Genomic DNA, 16,694 nt, shown 5'->3' on the forward strand with positions numbered 1-16,694 from the left:
ATAACAATAATATCTAAGAAGTAAAATAATATTACTATTTTAATAATTAGATTTAATAATATAAAAATATTTAGCAATAAAAATAATAATTGGGTTGAACCGCGAAAATTACATCATAAACCATCTTGACGCGATTTGATTGGTTTATGGGCTAAAAAAAGTGGGTTTAATTGTGCTTTGACCTAAACCATGTTCCTCTTAATAATAATAGTAATAATAATGAGTAAAGCTATAATAAAACAAAACAATATATAGAAACAACAATAATAATAATAATAATAATAATACTTAATAGTAATGATATATATTTAAATAATAATAATAATAATAAATAATAATAATAATAAGAGTAATTAGTACAATAAATTATACCAACATAATAATAATATTTAACAAAATGGTTATAAAAGAATGGAGCTGAACTGAAATGAACCGATTAAAGCTGAACTGAACTGAACTGAACTGATTAGAGCTGAACTGAACTGAAAATAAGCTGGGGAGAACAGGCCCTTATTGTTGAGCCCAAAATCAAAGTTGTTCACTATAAATTTATAAATAGTATTCAAAGTTTTTTGTGGATCTTTTAATCGGTTTTGATATTTCCGACCTAAGATTTAATAATAATGGTCGTTATATACACTACTGAAAATGGAATTAGTTTAGGAATATATCGCAAAATAACACTTTTTCCGTTTTTAAATATATGCTGCATTTTGACTTATACAGTTATCGATGTGCAATTTGATTATAACGAAGAGATAAAATATATGTTTATACATCGTATGAAAAAACTAAGGGTCTGTTCTCCCCAGCTTATTTTCAGTTCAGTTCAGTTCAGTTCAGCTCTAATAAGTTCAGTTCAGTTCAGTTCAGCTCCAATAAGTTCAGTTCAGTTCAGTTCAGCTCCAATAAGTTCAGTTCAGTTCAGTTCAGATCAGTTCAGTTCAGTTCAGTTCAGCTCTATTCTTTTATAACCATTTTGTTAAATATTATTATTATTATGTTGGTATAATTTATTTTACTAATTACTATTATTATTATTATTTAAATATATATCATTACTATTAAGTATTATTATTATTATTATTATTATTATTATTATTATTATTGTTGTTTCTATATATATTTTTTTATTGTAGCTTTACTAATTATTATTACTATATATTATTAGGAGGAACATGGTTTAGGTCAAAGCACAAATAAACCCACTTTTTTTAGCCCATAAACCAATCAAATCGCGTCAAGACGGTTTATTGTATAATTTTCGCGGTCCAACCCAATCATTATTTTTATTACTAAATATTTTTAAGTTATTAAATATAATTATTAAAATAGTAATATTAATTTACTTCTTAGATATTATTGTTATTATATATCATCGTCAAGTATTAATATATTAATACAAATAATATAAAATAATTATTATTAATTATCATTACTATCATTAATTATTATTATTATTAATAATTTATGATTATTAATATTATTTATTTATAACTATCATTTAAAAATATTCAAAATACTACTATTATTATTATTCATTATTATTACTTATCATTATAATTATTATTTAATATTCATATTATTATTGCTTAAAATATTATTTATATATTTATTACATTCAATTTATTTCAATGTAATATAATTCAATTCAATTCAATTCAATTCAGTTCAGTTCAGTTCAGTTCAGTTCAGTTCAGTTCAGTTCAGCTCTGATAAGTTCAGTTCAGTTCAGTTCAGCTCCGATAAGTTCAGTTCAGTTCAGTTCAGCTTTGATAAGTTCAGTTCAGTTCAGTTCAGCTGTTTTATGCCGAAGAGAACAGGCCCTAAGTCCTATAAAAGTGTACATAAATCATCTCTTCCACGGTTACAGAAAGATCTTAAACTTCCCCTTTTCCACCCTAATATACACATAAGACATAGGAAGAAGAGATGAATTTTGTAATTATGATTGAATTCATATTAGATTTACCTAAAGATGAATACAAATAAGAACTTACTTCAATGAAATTAAGTGGATCTTTTTAAGTAAATAATACTACTAGAATATAAGGATAGTGTTACTTATGCTTATGTATTAGGTTATGTTGAATGATTTATGTTATTGAAATATATTCAAAATGAAATTTAGAAAAATAATTGAAGAGGAACTTTTTTCACTTTGCTTAGGGCGCACGTAAAGTCAGAAACAGGGTTGCTTTGATCATCAATAATTCTAATATTCAATTAATTATAGATTTAAAATATTAATATTTTGAAAATATACATTGACACTAATCTAACAGCCTACTACATGATAACATTGCTTTTTTTAGGGAATATGATAACATTGATTTTATATCTTAAAAGAACTTAAAGTTAAGATATGATCTAGTATAAAAGTCAAAATATTGCAGTTATAAAGAAGAGATAAAATATACAAATAGTCAACGTATGAAGAAACTAAGGTCCTATAAAAGCATATATAGATCATCTCTTCCGCCACTCTAACATACATGAATATGATACACAATCAACGCCAGTCCGAACAATATGGAGGCCATGTGCTTATACTGAAAAATAAGTCCCTATATAAAAAAATTTAAAAAAAACCACCAAAATATGCAAGTAAACCAAATAACAAACATGCCTCAAACTAAGTTTTTCTCTTCAAAATCTTTTAATAGATTCCAAGAAGAGCTAAATTCAAAAATCTTGCAAATATGTTTCGTTTGGAGACCCGTTTGAAAGTGAGGCCTTGTTCCGTGTCCCACTTTGGACATGCTTAGGGTCGGGCATGTACACAATGCATCAAACACTACAAATATACTTGATACAAGTGTTAGAACGAAGATATATATAAATAGATAGACAACCCATATTATTAATATATTATAACCATTATATCAGTGATGATACAAATGAGGCATTGGATACAAATGAGTTTATAGATATGAGGGTCATTATTCAACTACTAATATATATAATCACCATGATGCACGGATAATTGGTATATATAGCCGCACATGCACGTTAATTACTGGTGACCCTTAACTCTGTATCCATGTAGCTAGTAATGGCTGATTACACATCTCCAATAGTTGCACCAACCCCAACGTAGTTGCCAAGATTAACAATTTGGGCAGCAATGACGGTCTTTGTAACTGGGTCCATGTATGTACCGATGATGTCTGCTGCTTCGAGCTTAGCTTTGAGAGCAGACCAATCTATATTAACATACTTAGAGAAAGGGCCACATTCAACATATACCTTCTTTTCAGGTAAGTTTGGAGTTGCATCCCAAGCCAAAAGCCATCCAATAGGTATTCCATTTTTGTTTTTGCCAGAATACACCACAGCGCCTTCAGAGCCATGTTCAGGGTCTCCAACATGTATAAATGATGCTGAAGAATTATTCATAATAAACTGAGGATATGAACCAAGGACATGCCCAAACCAATCGTGCTTCGTGTAGTAATTAAGTGTTGCAGATGTGGTGTTTTTTATGGTGATAACAGTGTATTGTCCTTGATTAGCAGCAGCAATGTTACTTTTGGATGACATAGCAAGACTCTTTGCATTGTCTACCAACTCCTGCATAATTTGTTTATGCTGTACTTCATCACTTTTTGCTATTGCTTGTTGTTCTGAAGCCATCTCGATGCTGCTTTGATCTGCATGCAGTACAGTCCGAGTAATTAATCTATACAAATATATTAAAAAGCGTTCCTAACAAAGGAACGGTGTCATATGGCACTCTGTAATGTATGTGTCACGTGAGCTTCTTCTCAAACTTCTACTACACATGTTTATTATAATAATAGAAAAGAAGTAACTATTGAATATGCACATAGATGCTGATAGAGGCAGATCCGGAAATTTTATTAAGTGGACTCGCAATGTAATTATTAAATTTTATTGAAGTTATTAAATGGTCAATTTTGAAGACAATTTTCAAAAAAAATTAAATTGGAAAAAGAAAATCTACTAATCTTATTACCGATTCAAGCGGGGTCACCGGTGTGACCTACTTCTTATATGGTGGATCCACTAGTACTGTATATACATACTACTATATTGTGACAGATGCAATTAACAAAGAAAAAATTAATGAATAATTGCATAGGGATTAACATGGTTCACTAACAATGTGTTAGCTACGTCTAGAGGCGGAGGAGAAACAATTTTATTAGGTAGAGAGTATAAATTATAGAATGGAAACATAAATTAATAGGTGTTATATAATACCCGACTAATTAATCTAAACAAATACCTAGATTCGAAACTAAAACATATTAGACAGCATATACCGAAAAGTTCGGAGTTATTACCCCCTAACCGCATTAGGGTTGAATACCGTACCCTGACCCCGTGCTTGGTTAGTCCTAGCACCATATATTTAATTCAAGGCATAGTTTAACATACTGTTTAAGAAAGGAGCATGTACTTGGCAATACTTCTACTGTATATAAATATAATCTAAAGGTAGAGGGTTCGAGTATTGTCAAGTATTTTGTTTCGACCTAGGAAAAAAAGGATTTGTTTACCTTTTTCCCAAACTCTCAAGCACCTATAACTACTGAACGGGCTGACTTATATAAATAATGGACCAAGAAATGAAGAAATTACGATAGTTGAGATATGATCAGAGTACTTCTCATCTAAATATACATACATACTACTATTATTACCTTGAGAAACGAGTAGTAGTTTTGATGCAAAACAAGCGACGGTCGTTCTGTGCTGCACTGCACGTCTGCACCAACCACCTATCCTATTGCATATTTATATACAATCCTTAATTACCTTATCGTAGCTTTTTATATTATTTTTTAACATAAAATATTTTATACACCATACCTTAGGGAATCAATTTAATGTATTATAAATTATTGTACAGTGTCATTTGTCATCTCCACAATTTTGATGGAATTAAAAGTAACCTCTGGTGTATTCTGTAGTATATGATTCTTCCGCTACAAATTATTTTATGGTGTGATAACTTAATTAGGGAATCAGTGTGTTGCGCCATTTGTCATTTCCATTATTTTGTAGAACCAAAAGTAATCTCTTAACCATTAGTATATGATTCTTACTGTGTTGTTGCCCTTTGAAGTTCTGTAAGGGGTAAGATATATCAGAGTAGGGAAGTACTTCCTCCGTTTCTTTTTACTCGCTACACTTTTCATTATGGGAAGTTTCATATTACTTGCTACACTTCTTTTTTGGGCAATAAACTCTCTCTATCTCTCTCCTCCCACATGGGTCCCTTTTCTTTTTACTCTCTACCTCTCTCTTCTCCAAAAATTGCCTAGGAGTCCGTGAAATGAGAAGTGTAGCGAGTAAAAAGAAACGGAGGAAGTACAATATTAACAATGAACCAGCCTTGTTCGAGTGAACTTGGTTGATGCTCTTCTTGCTGAATGAAAACATCCGTTATTTGAAGTTTAAGTCTTTTTTGTTTCACTTTTCAATCGTAGCATTCGTGTTAGTGTCGTTACGAATACGGAGGTATTAGGGTTATGGTGTGTTTAGGGTATTAGTATGTTTATTAGGGCTTTAGTATGTCCGGAAACTAGAGTATATGTTACTTTAGATAACTAATGTTCTAGTGAGTTACCTATTATACTTAGGTTTATTGTTTCCTATATAAACCTATAAGGTAATTTAGTTATCATGTCTATCTCTACCTACTATGGTAAATTGAATGTTTTGTGGGAGGAGTTGTTTAAACACAAGCCTTTAATCTCATGTCAATGTTGTATTAAGTGCACGGTTGGCCTTTTTCATGAAAATCGCCGCGAAAATCAAAAACTACATGATTATTTAATGGGTCTAAACTCATAATATGATAGTAAATTGCGCACTCAAATTTTATCTACTGAATCATTGCCTACTCTGGAGCGTGTGTATCAATTGGTTGTGCAAGACGAACGAGTTCGTCTCACTAAAGCACCTATTGTCGATCCCACGTCTGATGTGCTTGGGTTCTCGGTAAAGGTTACTGCTGGTTGTGGTCGTGGGTTGAATGAGAAACCCACCTGTAGCCACTGCGATAAGGTTGGGCATGAAGTGGCTCAATGTTGGTCCTTGTTAGTTTGTTCGCATTGCAAGAAGAATGGTCACGAGGTTGGCCAATGTTTTGAACTCGTGGGTTATCCGAAAGGTTGGGAGGCAAACCGTAACTCTGGCTCGGGTCGTGGTAGAGGGCCCGTCAAGACACAAGCCACCTCTACCATGGGTATTCTTGCCGTGGGCACTTCTTCATCATCCACTCCATCCACTTCATAATCGCTCTTCACTCCTGAACAATGGAAAGCTTTGGCCGGGCTTATTGGTACTACAATATTGTCTGATGATCTTTTGAGTGGTAAGTTTGATTCTACTTTCTAGATCATTGAGCCAGTGCTATGCACCATGTTACTAGTGAGAAATCGTGGATGTATGATTTAATTTCTATTGCTCCTTGTCCTGTTGGCCTTCTTAATGGGGGTTTTACTTTGGCAACTCAAAAGGGGTTTGTTCGCTTGTCATCCACTATTACTCTCACTGATGTTCTCTTAGTTCCTCAGTTTAGTTGTAGTTTATTTTATGTTACTCAACTCACGCATGATTTAAATTGCATTGTACAATTTAACTCTTCCATGTATGCTATACAGGACCACACGATGGGGTTGATTGGAACGGGTCGTAAACAGGATGGACTTTACTTTTTCAACAGAAATGACAAAGTAAAGTTGGTCTCTGTTCATGGTGCTTCTTCTGATTTTGATTTCTGGTATCGCAAAATGTGTCATCCTTAGGAGAAAGTTGTAAAGTTATTCTCCCTCTCTATGGCCATAAGGGTAGTTTGAATAAATCATGTGAAATATGTTTTTGTGCTAAACATTCTAGAGACAAGTTTCCTTTGGGTGATAGTAGGGATACTAGAATAGTTGAGAAAATTCATTGTGATTTGTGGGGTTCTTACAGAAATGTATCTTCTTGTGTGGCTCGTTACTTTTTGACTATTATAGGTGATTTTTCCCGTGTTGTTTGGATTTATTCACTAGGGGAAAAAACATAAAGGGCTGCGCAGGAAGGGCTGCGCTTTTCGTAAAAGCGCAGCCCTACTAGTGAAGGGCTGCGCTTATTTAAAAAAGCGCAGCCCTACTAACAGAAGGGCTGCGCTTTTTAAAAAAGCGCAGCCCTTCTAGTAAGGGCTGCGCTTTTTAAAAAGCGCAGCCCTTCTGTAGTAAGAAGGGCTGCGCTTTTTAAAAAGCGCAGCCCTCTAGTAGGGCTGCGCTTTTTTAAAAAAGCGCAGCCCTTCCTGAAAAAATTTGAAATTTCGGAATCGCGGGCTTTGAAATATTGAGCGGGGATTCGTCAAATATATTATCCCTCATTCTCTCTCCTCTCTCACGTCCCTCATTATTCCTTTCCTCCTTCTCTCTCATCCTCTCTCCTCTCTCATCCTCTCTTCTCTCTCAAAAACTCCCATAAACATTTGCGACAAAAACCTTGAAATGATTTGCACTAAACATGGCGACGGAGTCCGATTGCCTATTGTGATACCTTTTCGGAAGCGGAACGAGCCAACGAGTCAAACTCACGCTATGTCGTGACGTTTAGGCTTTTTAAGCCATCCGAGTTCGTTTAAGCCTCCAAATACCCATTTTAAGTTTTTCCGAAATTTTTTTTTTCCTTAAATTATGTATTTGGGTTTTGTTTTATGTATTTAAACATTATTAGGTTGTAGTTCTTGTATTTTCAGATCTATAATGTTCTTGTATACTTCTCTTTGTTTATATTTTTGATTAATGTTCTTGTATACTTCTCTTTGTTTATATGTTTTGATTAATGTTCTTGTATACTTCTCTTTGTTTTTGTTTGATTAATGTTCTTGTATACTTCTCTTTGTTTTGATTAATGTTCTTGTATACTTCTCTTTGTTTATTTTGATTAATGTTATTCTTGTATACTTCTCTTTGTTTATTTTGATTAATGTTATTCTTGTATACTTCTCTTTGTTTATTTTGATTAATGTTCTTGTATACTTCTCTTTATATAATTTGTATTTCATCTTTGTTTGATTAATGTTCTTGTATACTTATTGTATACTTCTCTTTGTATATTAGTTTTTGTTCCTTTTTTTCATTTTCGTTTCATTCTTTTTATTGTTTTGGGTTTAGTATTTTCGTTTCTCTTCTCTTCTGTTTAATTTCAGAAAATGTGAGATTATGAGTAAAAAAATGACAAAAAAAAATTTTTTTTTTTTTTTTGGTAGGAAGGGCTGCGCTAGTTAGGAAAAAACGCAGCCCTTCTAGCCCAGAAGGGCTGCGCTTTTTCTTAACTAGTGCAGCCCTTCTGGGCTAGAAGGGCTGCGCTTTTTCCTAACTAGCGCATCCCTTCGTTGTGAAGGGCTGCGCTTCTCTAGCGCAGCCCTACTTGAATACTGAAGGGCTGCGATGGAAAGGGCTGCCCTCAAAAAGCGCAGCCCTACATGCCATTTTCAGCGCAACCCTACTGCTTTTTTCCACTAGTGATTTGATAGAGGATAAAACTGAGGTGTTCCGTATGTTTATGATGTTTGTGGCTATGGTCGATAGACGATTTTCTCAAACAATAAAAGTGGTTCAAAGTGATAATGGAACTGAATTTAATTGTTTACTTGACTTTTTCGCTGCTACTGGTATTAATTTTCAAACCTCTTATGTTGCTACTCGTCAACAAAATGGGAGAGTCGAGTGCAAGCATCAACACATTTTCAATGTTGGGCATGCTTTAAGGTTTCAAGCAAACCTTACTGTATATTTTTGGAGTGAAAGTGTGCTTGCTACTGTTCACTTAATCAATAGAACTCCTTTTGACATTCTTTTTCGTTCTCCACCTGCGTATGATGCTCTTCGAACCTTATGTTGTCTTTGTTTTGCTCACAATCACAAAACTAAGGGTAATAAGTTTGAGAGTCGAAGTCGAAAATGTGTGTTTGTGGGATATCATTTTGGCAAAAAGGGGTGGAGGTTGTTTGATCTTGATTCCAAGGAATATTTTGTATTTCGTGATGTTAAATTCTTTGAAGATGTGTACCCTTTTTTGACCCCGGAAGATGTGAATATTGAGCCTGAAAATTTGGTGCCCGCTGATGGATTGACTCATGATGATTTTGTGGATGATTATCCACTTGCACCCTAACCTGCTCCTACTATTACTTCTCCTCCTCCAGATATCAGATCCCCAATTTCCAGCCCAGGCCCAATTTTCTCTCCAAATACCACGCATACCAGCCCTCCTGCTCAAATAACCCAACCTGCAACATCTACTACAAATGGACCCCAGTTCACACACAAACACCAGCCCATTACCTTCCCCAATTCCGCCCAATTTTTCTCCAGTGGGTGTTGACCTCTCCACAGCCCAACATGCCCAACCACATCACTCCATCCCCAACCCTGATGAGTGCAGCCCCAGCTTCTCCTCTAATGGGCCCACATTTCCTGTAACGCAGGGCCCATATCCTGTTTTGGGTCCTTCTCTAGCTCTTTCTATACATTTAGGTCATGGGTTTGGGGATAAAATTCCCTCTATTCGCTTGAAAAGATTTTGTTACTCACTTCGTTGTTTCCAAAAGTCCATCTATATCTGCATCCTCTCCATCTGCTTCCTTAGGTAATCCTTTTCTTATAGCTCACTATGTTAATTGTACAAATTTTTCACCCCATTATCGCAAGTTTAATTTCTTACTGCTGTTGTTACTAACACGGATCCCAAATCATTCAAAGAGGCTATGAAGTGTGATAGGTGGAAAGCATCTATGCAGGATGAGATTTATACTTTAGAAGATAATGGCACATGGACTTTGACAGAGTTACCACCCAAAAAATGGGCTTTGGGGAGTCAGTGGGTGTTTCGCACCAAGTACTTGTTGTCTAATGGTGCTGTTGAAAGTCTCAAGTCACATTTGGTTGTGTTGGGGAATCATCGGGAGGTTGGTATTTATTACACATAAAGTTTAGCTCCAGTGGCCAAAAATGACCACCGTTCGCAAATCTCTTGCTATTACTGCTTCCAAAAACTGGGAGCTTCAATAGATGGACGTTCACAATGCCTTTTTCATGGCGATTTGGATGAAGAGGTGTATATGAAACTTCCTCTTGGGTTTGAATGCTCTAACCCAAATCTTGTGTGTAGATTGAAACAAGTTCCTGTTGTTGGTTTGCTAAACTGATCACTGTCTTGAAGGAGTATGGTTTTCTGCAGTCTTGTTCCGACTATTCTCTCTTTACTTATACTAGTCGCTCTGTTCAAATCAATGTACTAGTATATGTTGATGATCTTATCATTTCAGGCAATGACTCTGCTGCTCTTTAATTTCTTCTTTCAAAGCATATTTGAGTGATGGCTTTAAGATGAATGATTTGGGCTCCCTCAAATATTTTCTTGGCATTGAGGTTGCTCGCAGTTCTTCCAGTTCCTTTATTTGCCAACGAAAATACACGTTGGATATTATTTCTCAGGTAGGGTTGCTGGGTGCCAAGCGCACTGGCTTTCCTATTGAACAACATCATCATGTGGCCCATGCTGAAGGCCCTCTTTTCTCTGATGCAGCTGCTTATTGATGGCTTGTGGGTCGTCTTATTAATTTAGCTGTCACTAGGCATGGCCTACTCGGTTCATGTTTTGTCCCAATTCATACAAGAGCCTCGTGTTGAGCACTAGGATGCCGCCTTGCGTGTGGTCCGCTATTTAAAAGGTAATCAAGGCAGGGTATTCTTCTTCGGGACGATTGTGATCTATCTCTCCAAGATTGGTGTGATTTTGATTGGGTTGTTTAACCTGACACTCGTCGATCTTTATCAGGTTGGATTGTCTTCTTAGGTCACTCTCCTATTTCCTGAAAGACTAAGAAATAACAAATTGTTTCTCGTTCCTCTGTGGAAGCTAAATATCGTTCCATGGCTTCCATTACTTGTGAATTAAAGTGGTTAAAGGAGTTGTTGTTGAGCTTGGGGGCGAATCATCCCAAGGCTATTCCTCTATTATGTGACAGTCAGTTTGCTCTCCATATTGCTAAGAACCTTGTCTTTCATGAATGTATTAAGCATATTAAGGTTGATTGTCATTTTATACGTGATGCCATCAATGAGGATCCACTAAGGCTCAGCTTGTTGATATTTTCACTAAGGCTCTTGACAAGTCTCTGCTCGATTTGTTATTGTCCAAGTTGGACATTTTTGAATTTCAATCCCTCCCATGCTCAAACTTGAAGGAGGTGTTACGAAATATTGTGTATAAGGAAAAGTTTCCCATGCTTAGAGTTCTATACATATTTGATTTCAACTTTATATCACACACACACACATATATATATAGAGATGGCATCAATGAGAATACAACTTTGCCCTAATATTACTCTTCACAAACTCTAACAATTAACTTCCGCAGCTCCTACTAGTTGCTTATAATGCAAGCTCGAGTTGGCTAATACTCAGTCAACTAAGGCATTCATAAACAATATGTAACGAGTGCGATTTCATGAATGAAAAGAACCACATTCAAAAAATAATTGTTGAGACTAACGTCAAACGAGACTAATCCAAACTCTGTAAGCTCTTCAAATTCATGCAGATTTTAATGTTTTCCAGAAGCATCATACAATTTACAAGTGTAAATTGGTCAAAAAGTTACAAAGGCTACTTCCAAAGTGGTTTAACATCTTGGGGTACAAAATCTTTGACGAACAGACGCCATTCCATTGTCGCGTATCTTACAGTTGTATTGGATTTCAGGTTACACTGACTAAAATATCAAAATTTCTGATTTCTGGCTCATACATCATCTCGCCACAGCCCACAAGTTCTAAACTAACCTAGAAATTAGTTTCTGACATCATCGTTACCTAGTAGAATCTGTAGTCAGCTTACTATCAACATCATTTACAGTACAAATGCCGTCATCCTGAACAAAAAGAAGGGGCACCAACATTGCTAAGATCAGCAAGCAGGCAGAAGTCCCACATTTCCTCGTACTGCTTTGTAGCAATGCAGGCTGCAAAGCGGGAGTTTTGACTTTGAATCCCGATACTTGTATTCATTAGTACAATTAGGTCCAACACACTTCTCACGTGGTGGAGGATATCTGGAAAGTTTCAGGCTATTCTCATTGTTAGATCTTCAAATAAGGCAAAGGAAGAATATCACAAATCAGATCCCCCACACCACTAATGTTAGAAGAGTTATACAAAGAAAGTCGATATACTTCCTCCATTCCCTATCAATAAACCACTTTGACCTTACATTCTCAAATGCACATCTTTGACCATTTATATCTTAGATTTGCCAGCAAATTTTTTTTTTAAAAAAGTTTATCTTTTGAAAGTACATATTGAGATAGATCCCACATCTTACATGATAATGATTGTTTTTCTATAATTAATGCAAATGTCAAAGTTGCAATTAGAAGGCAGCACATGAAGTATAGCATAGCAAAAGCTGCATAGCCTCATACCTGCAAGGCAGGGAATTAAGTATCCTAGGCAGTCCCATATCTTCTGAGAAAGTAACCACTGTTCCATGTTGACCGAAGATCCATCTAACTGTATTTGGTTTAAGTGTTGCAGCTTTGACAATCTTCTCCTGTATAGATAGAACATTATGAACTCTTGAGTCTCTGACATGATCTCTAGAGGAGTAGGCAGAGAGCAGACAGCAGAGTATCAATCTTTTACAGTACCTGAGCCAGTTCTTCTTGCTTCTTCAACTTCTCTTCCTTTTTCCGATCAGAGTCTTGTCCAAGTATTTTTCTAATAGCTTCAGCCTATGACATATATATAAGAATCCGGGAATATTTCTTTATTGCCAGATGAAAAGAAGGAAAAAAGAGGAACTGGAAAAAAAGGGTCAAATGGTGAACCTGAGCTTCCTTAGCTGCCTTCTCCGCTTGTAACCGACGTCTTTGTGCAGCCTCAGCTTTCCTCAGTTGTTGGTCCATTTCTGGCAGCTTTTGCTCTGACATAATCAGCCAACAAGGTCAAAGATGCCCAGAGTATATACTTCCTCCGTTGTATATTACTTGCATTCTTTCCTTTTGCACAAGGACCAAGGAGAGGAGAGAGAAAAAAAAAAGAACCCCGTGTGCTAGGAGAGAGAAAGATAGAATATATTGCCAAAAATAGAAATGATGCAAGTAATAGAGAATTGCCAAAAATAGAAACGATGCATGTAATAGAAAACGGAGGAAGTACTGCAAGTAAGTGTAATTTCAATCAAGGATCTTGCATACACCCTCACCAATATATTGTAAGGCTGTGTAGATCTCATCATAATCCTACAATCTGCCTCTGGTGGATTCTTGACCATTGGTTGATCGGTAAATTTGGTTAAATCATCAAATCAGGTTTTTACTTATAACAAAATAATGGAAAGAACAGAAAAACCAGGTAAATCTACCTTATATGTAGTACTTTATTCACCTTATTAAAACAAAGAGTTCAAAGACCTATCTCAAAGATATAAAATTTGAGTTTTTGCTACAACTTACAGGAATCTATCAGGCACTCCATCAAAGCGGGAAAGTGCGACATTTTTATTGGTTGGACTTCTCTTTTATAAAATTAATACTATCCAAGTCCAAAAACTTAAACTAGTTACTTGAACACTAACTTCCAGGATTGTAATTTAAATGAAGTGCTATGTATAAGCTAGTTTAACAAAAATAAATCCCAAAAAGAAAGAACAAAAAAAGCTTACTTTTGGAAGGGGGACTGGGTAACCCATTTGGGAATTCCACAAGACCGCCAGATTCAGGATGCTCAAGAGCTCGTTTACGTGTTTTCATGGTCATCTCTCGCCCGGAAGGATCAACAAAATCTTCTTTAAGCCTTTTCCTCTTGCTCTTGAGTCCATCGTCTGATGTCAGCTCCATTTCATAATCATTGTCCTCATATATTCTCCTTCTACCGTCTTTTGTATCAAAATAACCAATACCCATAAGATTAGCTATCCCTTTACTTTTCCTGCCATTCTGCTCTTGCTTGTCCCCATGGCCAGAAGCCGCCATAGAAGCTCTGAGTTTCTTTAGATAACGAATTTCCTCATCATCCTCATCATCTAATCCCTCATCTATAGCAAGTTGCTTAGCACCTCGCTTGTTCTTATGACCCAGTTCATACATTGCATCACCATTTTGATCCATGTTTCTCCTTGAAATGTTCTCCTTGGAGTCAAGAACACTGTTCCTAGGGAAGTCCTGCAGACTGAGTCAGTAATAACTACTCATACTTGCTACAAACACTCACGTAGAGGAAGACAGGTTTATGATAACTACGGCAATATCTGCAGAAGGCATAAAAGCCAACAAGAAAAGTTCTAATAAATGCATCCAGCGCAGCAATGACAAATTTTGATTGAGAGGGATAGTTATAAAACAAAATTCAAGACATAAAACATTCAAACCAACCAAGAGATGGCCCAGAATTTTTTTGCAGAACAACCAAGAGATGCAGGGACTGGCTCAGGCAAAAAGAAGCAAAGCATTTAATCAGAACTTAATGAGTTAGGATACTAATTAAATTCAAAAGCATGTCTAGAAAACCCATGCATGACAATAGAATTAAAAAGTCTTGGTAATCAAAAAAAAATTCACAAAACCCATTGAAATAGGACTTAGGAGTACCTGTTTTAGGTGAGTGCCAGAGACAACAGTAGAATCAATGGATCTCGTACCAAGTGGTCTGCTCTCTAATGGAATCTCTGTTGTGAGTTTGGTATGAAGAGTACGGGTGATACTACCAAGCTTTAGCTTAACTTTTTTCAGCTTGTTCTCATTCCCTGAATGGCCGTATCCACCTTGCTTGTTTGCATCAGACTTGCTGTGACCGGCAGAAGGAGGTCTAAAACCTTCAGAAACAGTCCTCATCCTTAAGTTGCCATTTGAGCAATGTAAGTCAGTGGCTTCGGGTCCTCCATAATCTATGGGTGAGCTTGGCAACTTGAAAACATTACGGAAACTAATAATTGGCTTTGGATCAGGATGAGGTCGCCGAAGTAAGCTACTTCTCTTTTTCCTTGTAACAGGAAAGCAGGAACTGGTTGCAAGGCCACTGAAGGATTCCATTAATACAACTTACTACTTTACTATGTCAACTTTGTTTAAACGCTGTTGTCCATGAAGAGAAAGTAGCAATGACTGAAGAAGCCACCTTAATCATGCCTCCGAATTTCTGCAAGTTGAAAGCTCAATGGATGAACTAGATAATCACAAGAGATCTCTTAAGCATAGCAACATAGCATCACAAAATGAAGCAATAACATATATTCCTACATTTGTTATCTAATTGGGAAATCCAACATCAACACAGACATTGCATTTTTATCCACGGTATTGATGTTAATTTATGCACAATCTTACCATCCAAATATCCAAGACAAATAGAAATCAAAAGGCTTCGATCATTCACCCCAAGGACAATTAAGTTACTATGTGAGTCAACATGGCCATTGCAATGTCTTTTATCATGTATGTGTAACTCTTGACTCTTCCCATTTTAGTCCATCCAAAATTAAAGCCACTTCATCGAATATGATAGCGAAACTGTTTCAACTCAACCACATTACACTCAGCTAAAGGATGTTTCCTGAATTTATGTTCAAAATTAACCTCACACATTCGGTTTTGCAGAATCTCTACTTGTCTCGCGAAAACGAATCAAAGAACAAGCATCAATCAAGATTTGACATGGCTAATCATTTTAATACTACGTCAAATGAGTATCCAAGACCCAGAAACAAAGACACAAAATGAAATTATCAAAAAATTCAAGCTGCAGGAGAGCTACATTGTCACCTAAGTATCAACAAGGGAATGAATTTAATAAACTAATGAATTATAAAGTACTCCCTCCGTCCTTTACCATTTTACCCAGTTTGACTTATAACACTATTCATCATTGTTACTTTGACCATCATTTGTGTTTTATATGTGGGATATTGTTTGATTCATTTCAATATGTAGTTTCGGAATATCAAATTTTTATAATTTTTACAAATACATAATTAGAGATATTATTACTCAAAGTTTTACATCAAAAATATGAAAAGTCAAAACGAGTAAACTAGACAAAGGGAGTAATTAATTAGCAGATAAGTAATAAAGTAAAGAATTAGAGTAACAATGAAGAAACTAAAAATAAAGAAAAACTGAATTCTTACTCAAATATGTGTAAGCAACAAACTTAAATTATTAAAAATAGTCGGAAACAAAACCTTAAAGTTTTTGGAAGATCCAAGTTCGACTTCTTGGTGTCGTCGAAAAAATATACTACAAATTTCGCCGAATCTTTTAGTTTCTTTTCCCTCACTTTTCCTCAAATTCAATTGTTTGAGTGCTGAAAATGCGAAATGGTGTGCGTTTATTTGACAGATTTTAAGATGAAAAGCTGGAATGGATGAATGTAGAGAGAAATTGTAATCTAGAATTAGGGTTAGAGAGGGGGGAATGTCATAATTGATCAATTTTTTCCCCCAAATTATGCTTAAGAGTCAAAATATTTCCCACTTTACCTAAATAGACAACCTTTTCCACTGTAGGTTAGATAAATCTCTAACCGTTAATCTAATTAATACTTCCTCCGTTTTTATTTAGATGTTACATTTTTCAAATAACGGACTCTTAGGTAATTTTTGGAGAGGAGAGAGATAGAAAGAATGAAAAACAAAAGGGTCTCATGTGAACATGTG

At 35.4% G+C, this 16,694-nt stretch overlaps 2 protein-coding genes across 4 annotated transcripts; both read right to left on the reverse strand.

Annotated features, from left to right (window-relative positions):
- Nucleotides 1-2,835: 2,835 nt before the first annotated feature.
- Nucleotides 2,836-4,804, reverse strand: LOC104888426 (jasmonate-induced protein homolog). Its single transcript, XM_010673396.4, has 2 exons — nt 4,671-4,804; nt 2,836-3,653 (listed from the first exon to the last, which is right to left on the reverse strand). The coding sequence occupies exon 2, from the start codon at nt 3,634-3,636 to the stop codon at nt 3,064-3,066; it is 573 nt and encodes a 190-aa protein (XP_010671698.1). The 5' UTR covers nt 3,637-3,653; nt 4,671-4,804; the 3' UTR covers nt 2,836-3,063.
- A 6,746-nt stretch (nt 4,805-11,550) lies between these two features.
- Nucleotides 11,551-16,503, reverse strand: LOC104888427 (hypothetical protein). Of its 3 annotated transcripts, none has more exons than XM_010673397.3 (7): nt 16,221-16,503; nt 14,632-15,178; nt 13,707-14,205; nt 12,871-12,965; nt 12,691-12,774; nt 12,466-12,593; nt 11,551-12,111 (listed from the first exon to the last, which is right to left on the reverse strand). In XM_010673397.3, the coding sequence occupies exons 2-7, from the start codon at nt 15,070-15,072 to the stop codon at nt 11,952-11,954; spliced, it is 1,407 nt and encodes a 468-aa protein (XP_010671699.1). In that variant the 5' UTR covers nt 15,073-15,178; nt 16,221-16,503; the 3' UTR covers nt 11,551-11,951. The 3 variants fall into 3 exon arrangements, with proteins under 3 accessions (XP_010671699.1, XP_048496902.1, XP_010671700.1); XM_048640945.1 differs by having other exon boundaries at nt 11,551-12,129; XM_010673398.3 differs by having other exon boundaries at nt 11,551-12,096; nt 16,221-16,502.
- Nucleotides 16,504-16,694: the final 191 nt, after the last annotated feature.

The sequence above is a fragment of the Beta vulgaris genome, chromosome 3, assembly GCF_026745355.1.
Source record: "Beta vulgaris subsp. vulgaris cultivar EL10 chromosome 3, EL10.2, whole genome shotgun sequence".
NCBI lineage: Eukaryota > Viridiplantae > Streptophyta > Magnoliopsida > Caryophyllales > Amaranthaceae > Beta > Beta vulgaris.

What these genes read in the sequence shown, in the direction of transcription:
- LOC104888426 (XM_010673396.4), bottom strand. Translation starts at nt 3,636, where the DNA reads ATGGCTTCAGAACAACAAGCAATAGCAAAAAGTGATGAAGTACAGCAT.
- LOC104888427 (XM_048640945.1), bottom strand. Translation starts at nt 15,072, where the DNA reads ATGGAATCCTTCAGTGGCCTTGCAACCAGTTCCTGCTTTCCTGTTACA. An exon ending in AGGCAGCTAAGGAAGCTCAG is followed by an intron (nt 12,775 to 12,870) that starts GTTCACCATTTG and finishes TATATGTCATAG; the next exon opens with GCTGAAGCTATTAGAAAAAT. An exon ending in CTTAATTCCCTGCCTTGCAG is followed by an intron (nt 12,130 to 12,465) that starts GTATGAGGCTAT and finishes CCTTATTTGAAG; the next exon opens with ATCTAACAATGAGAATAGCC.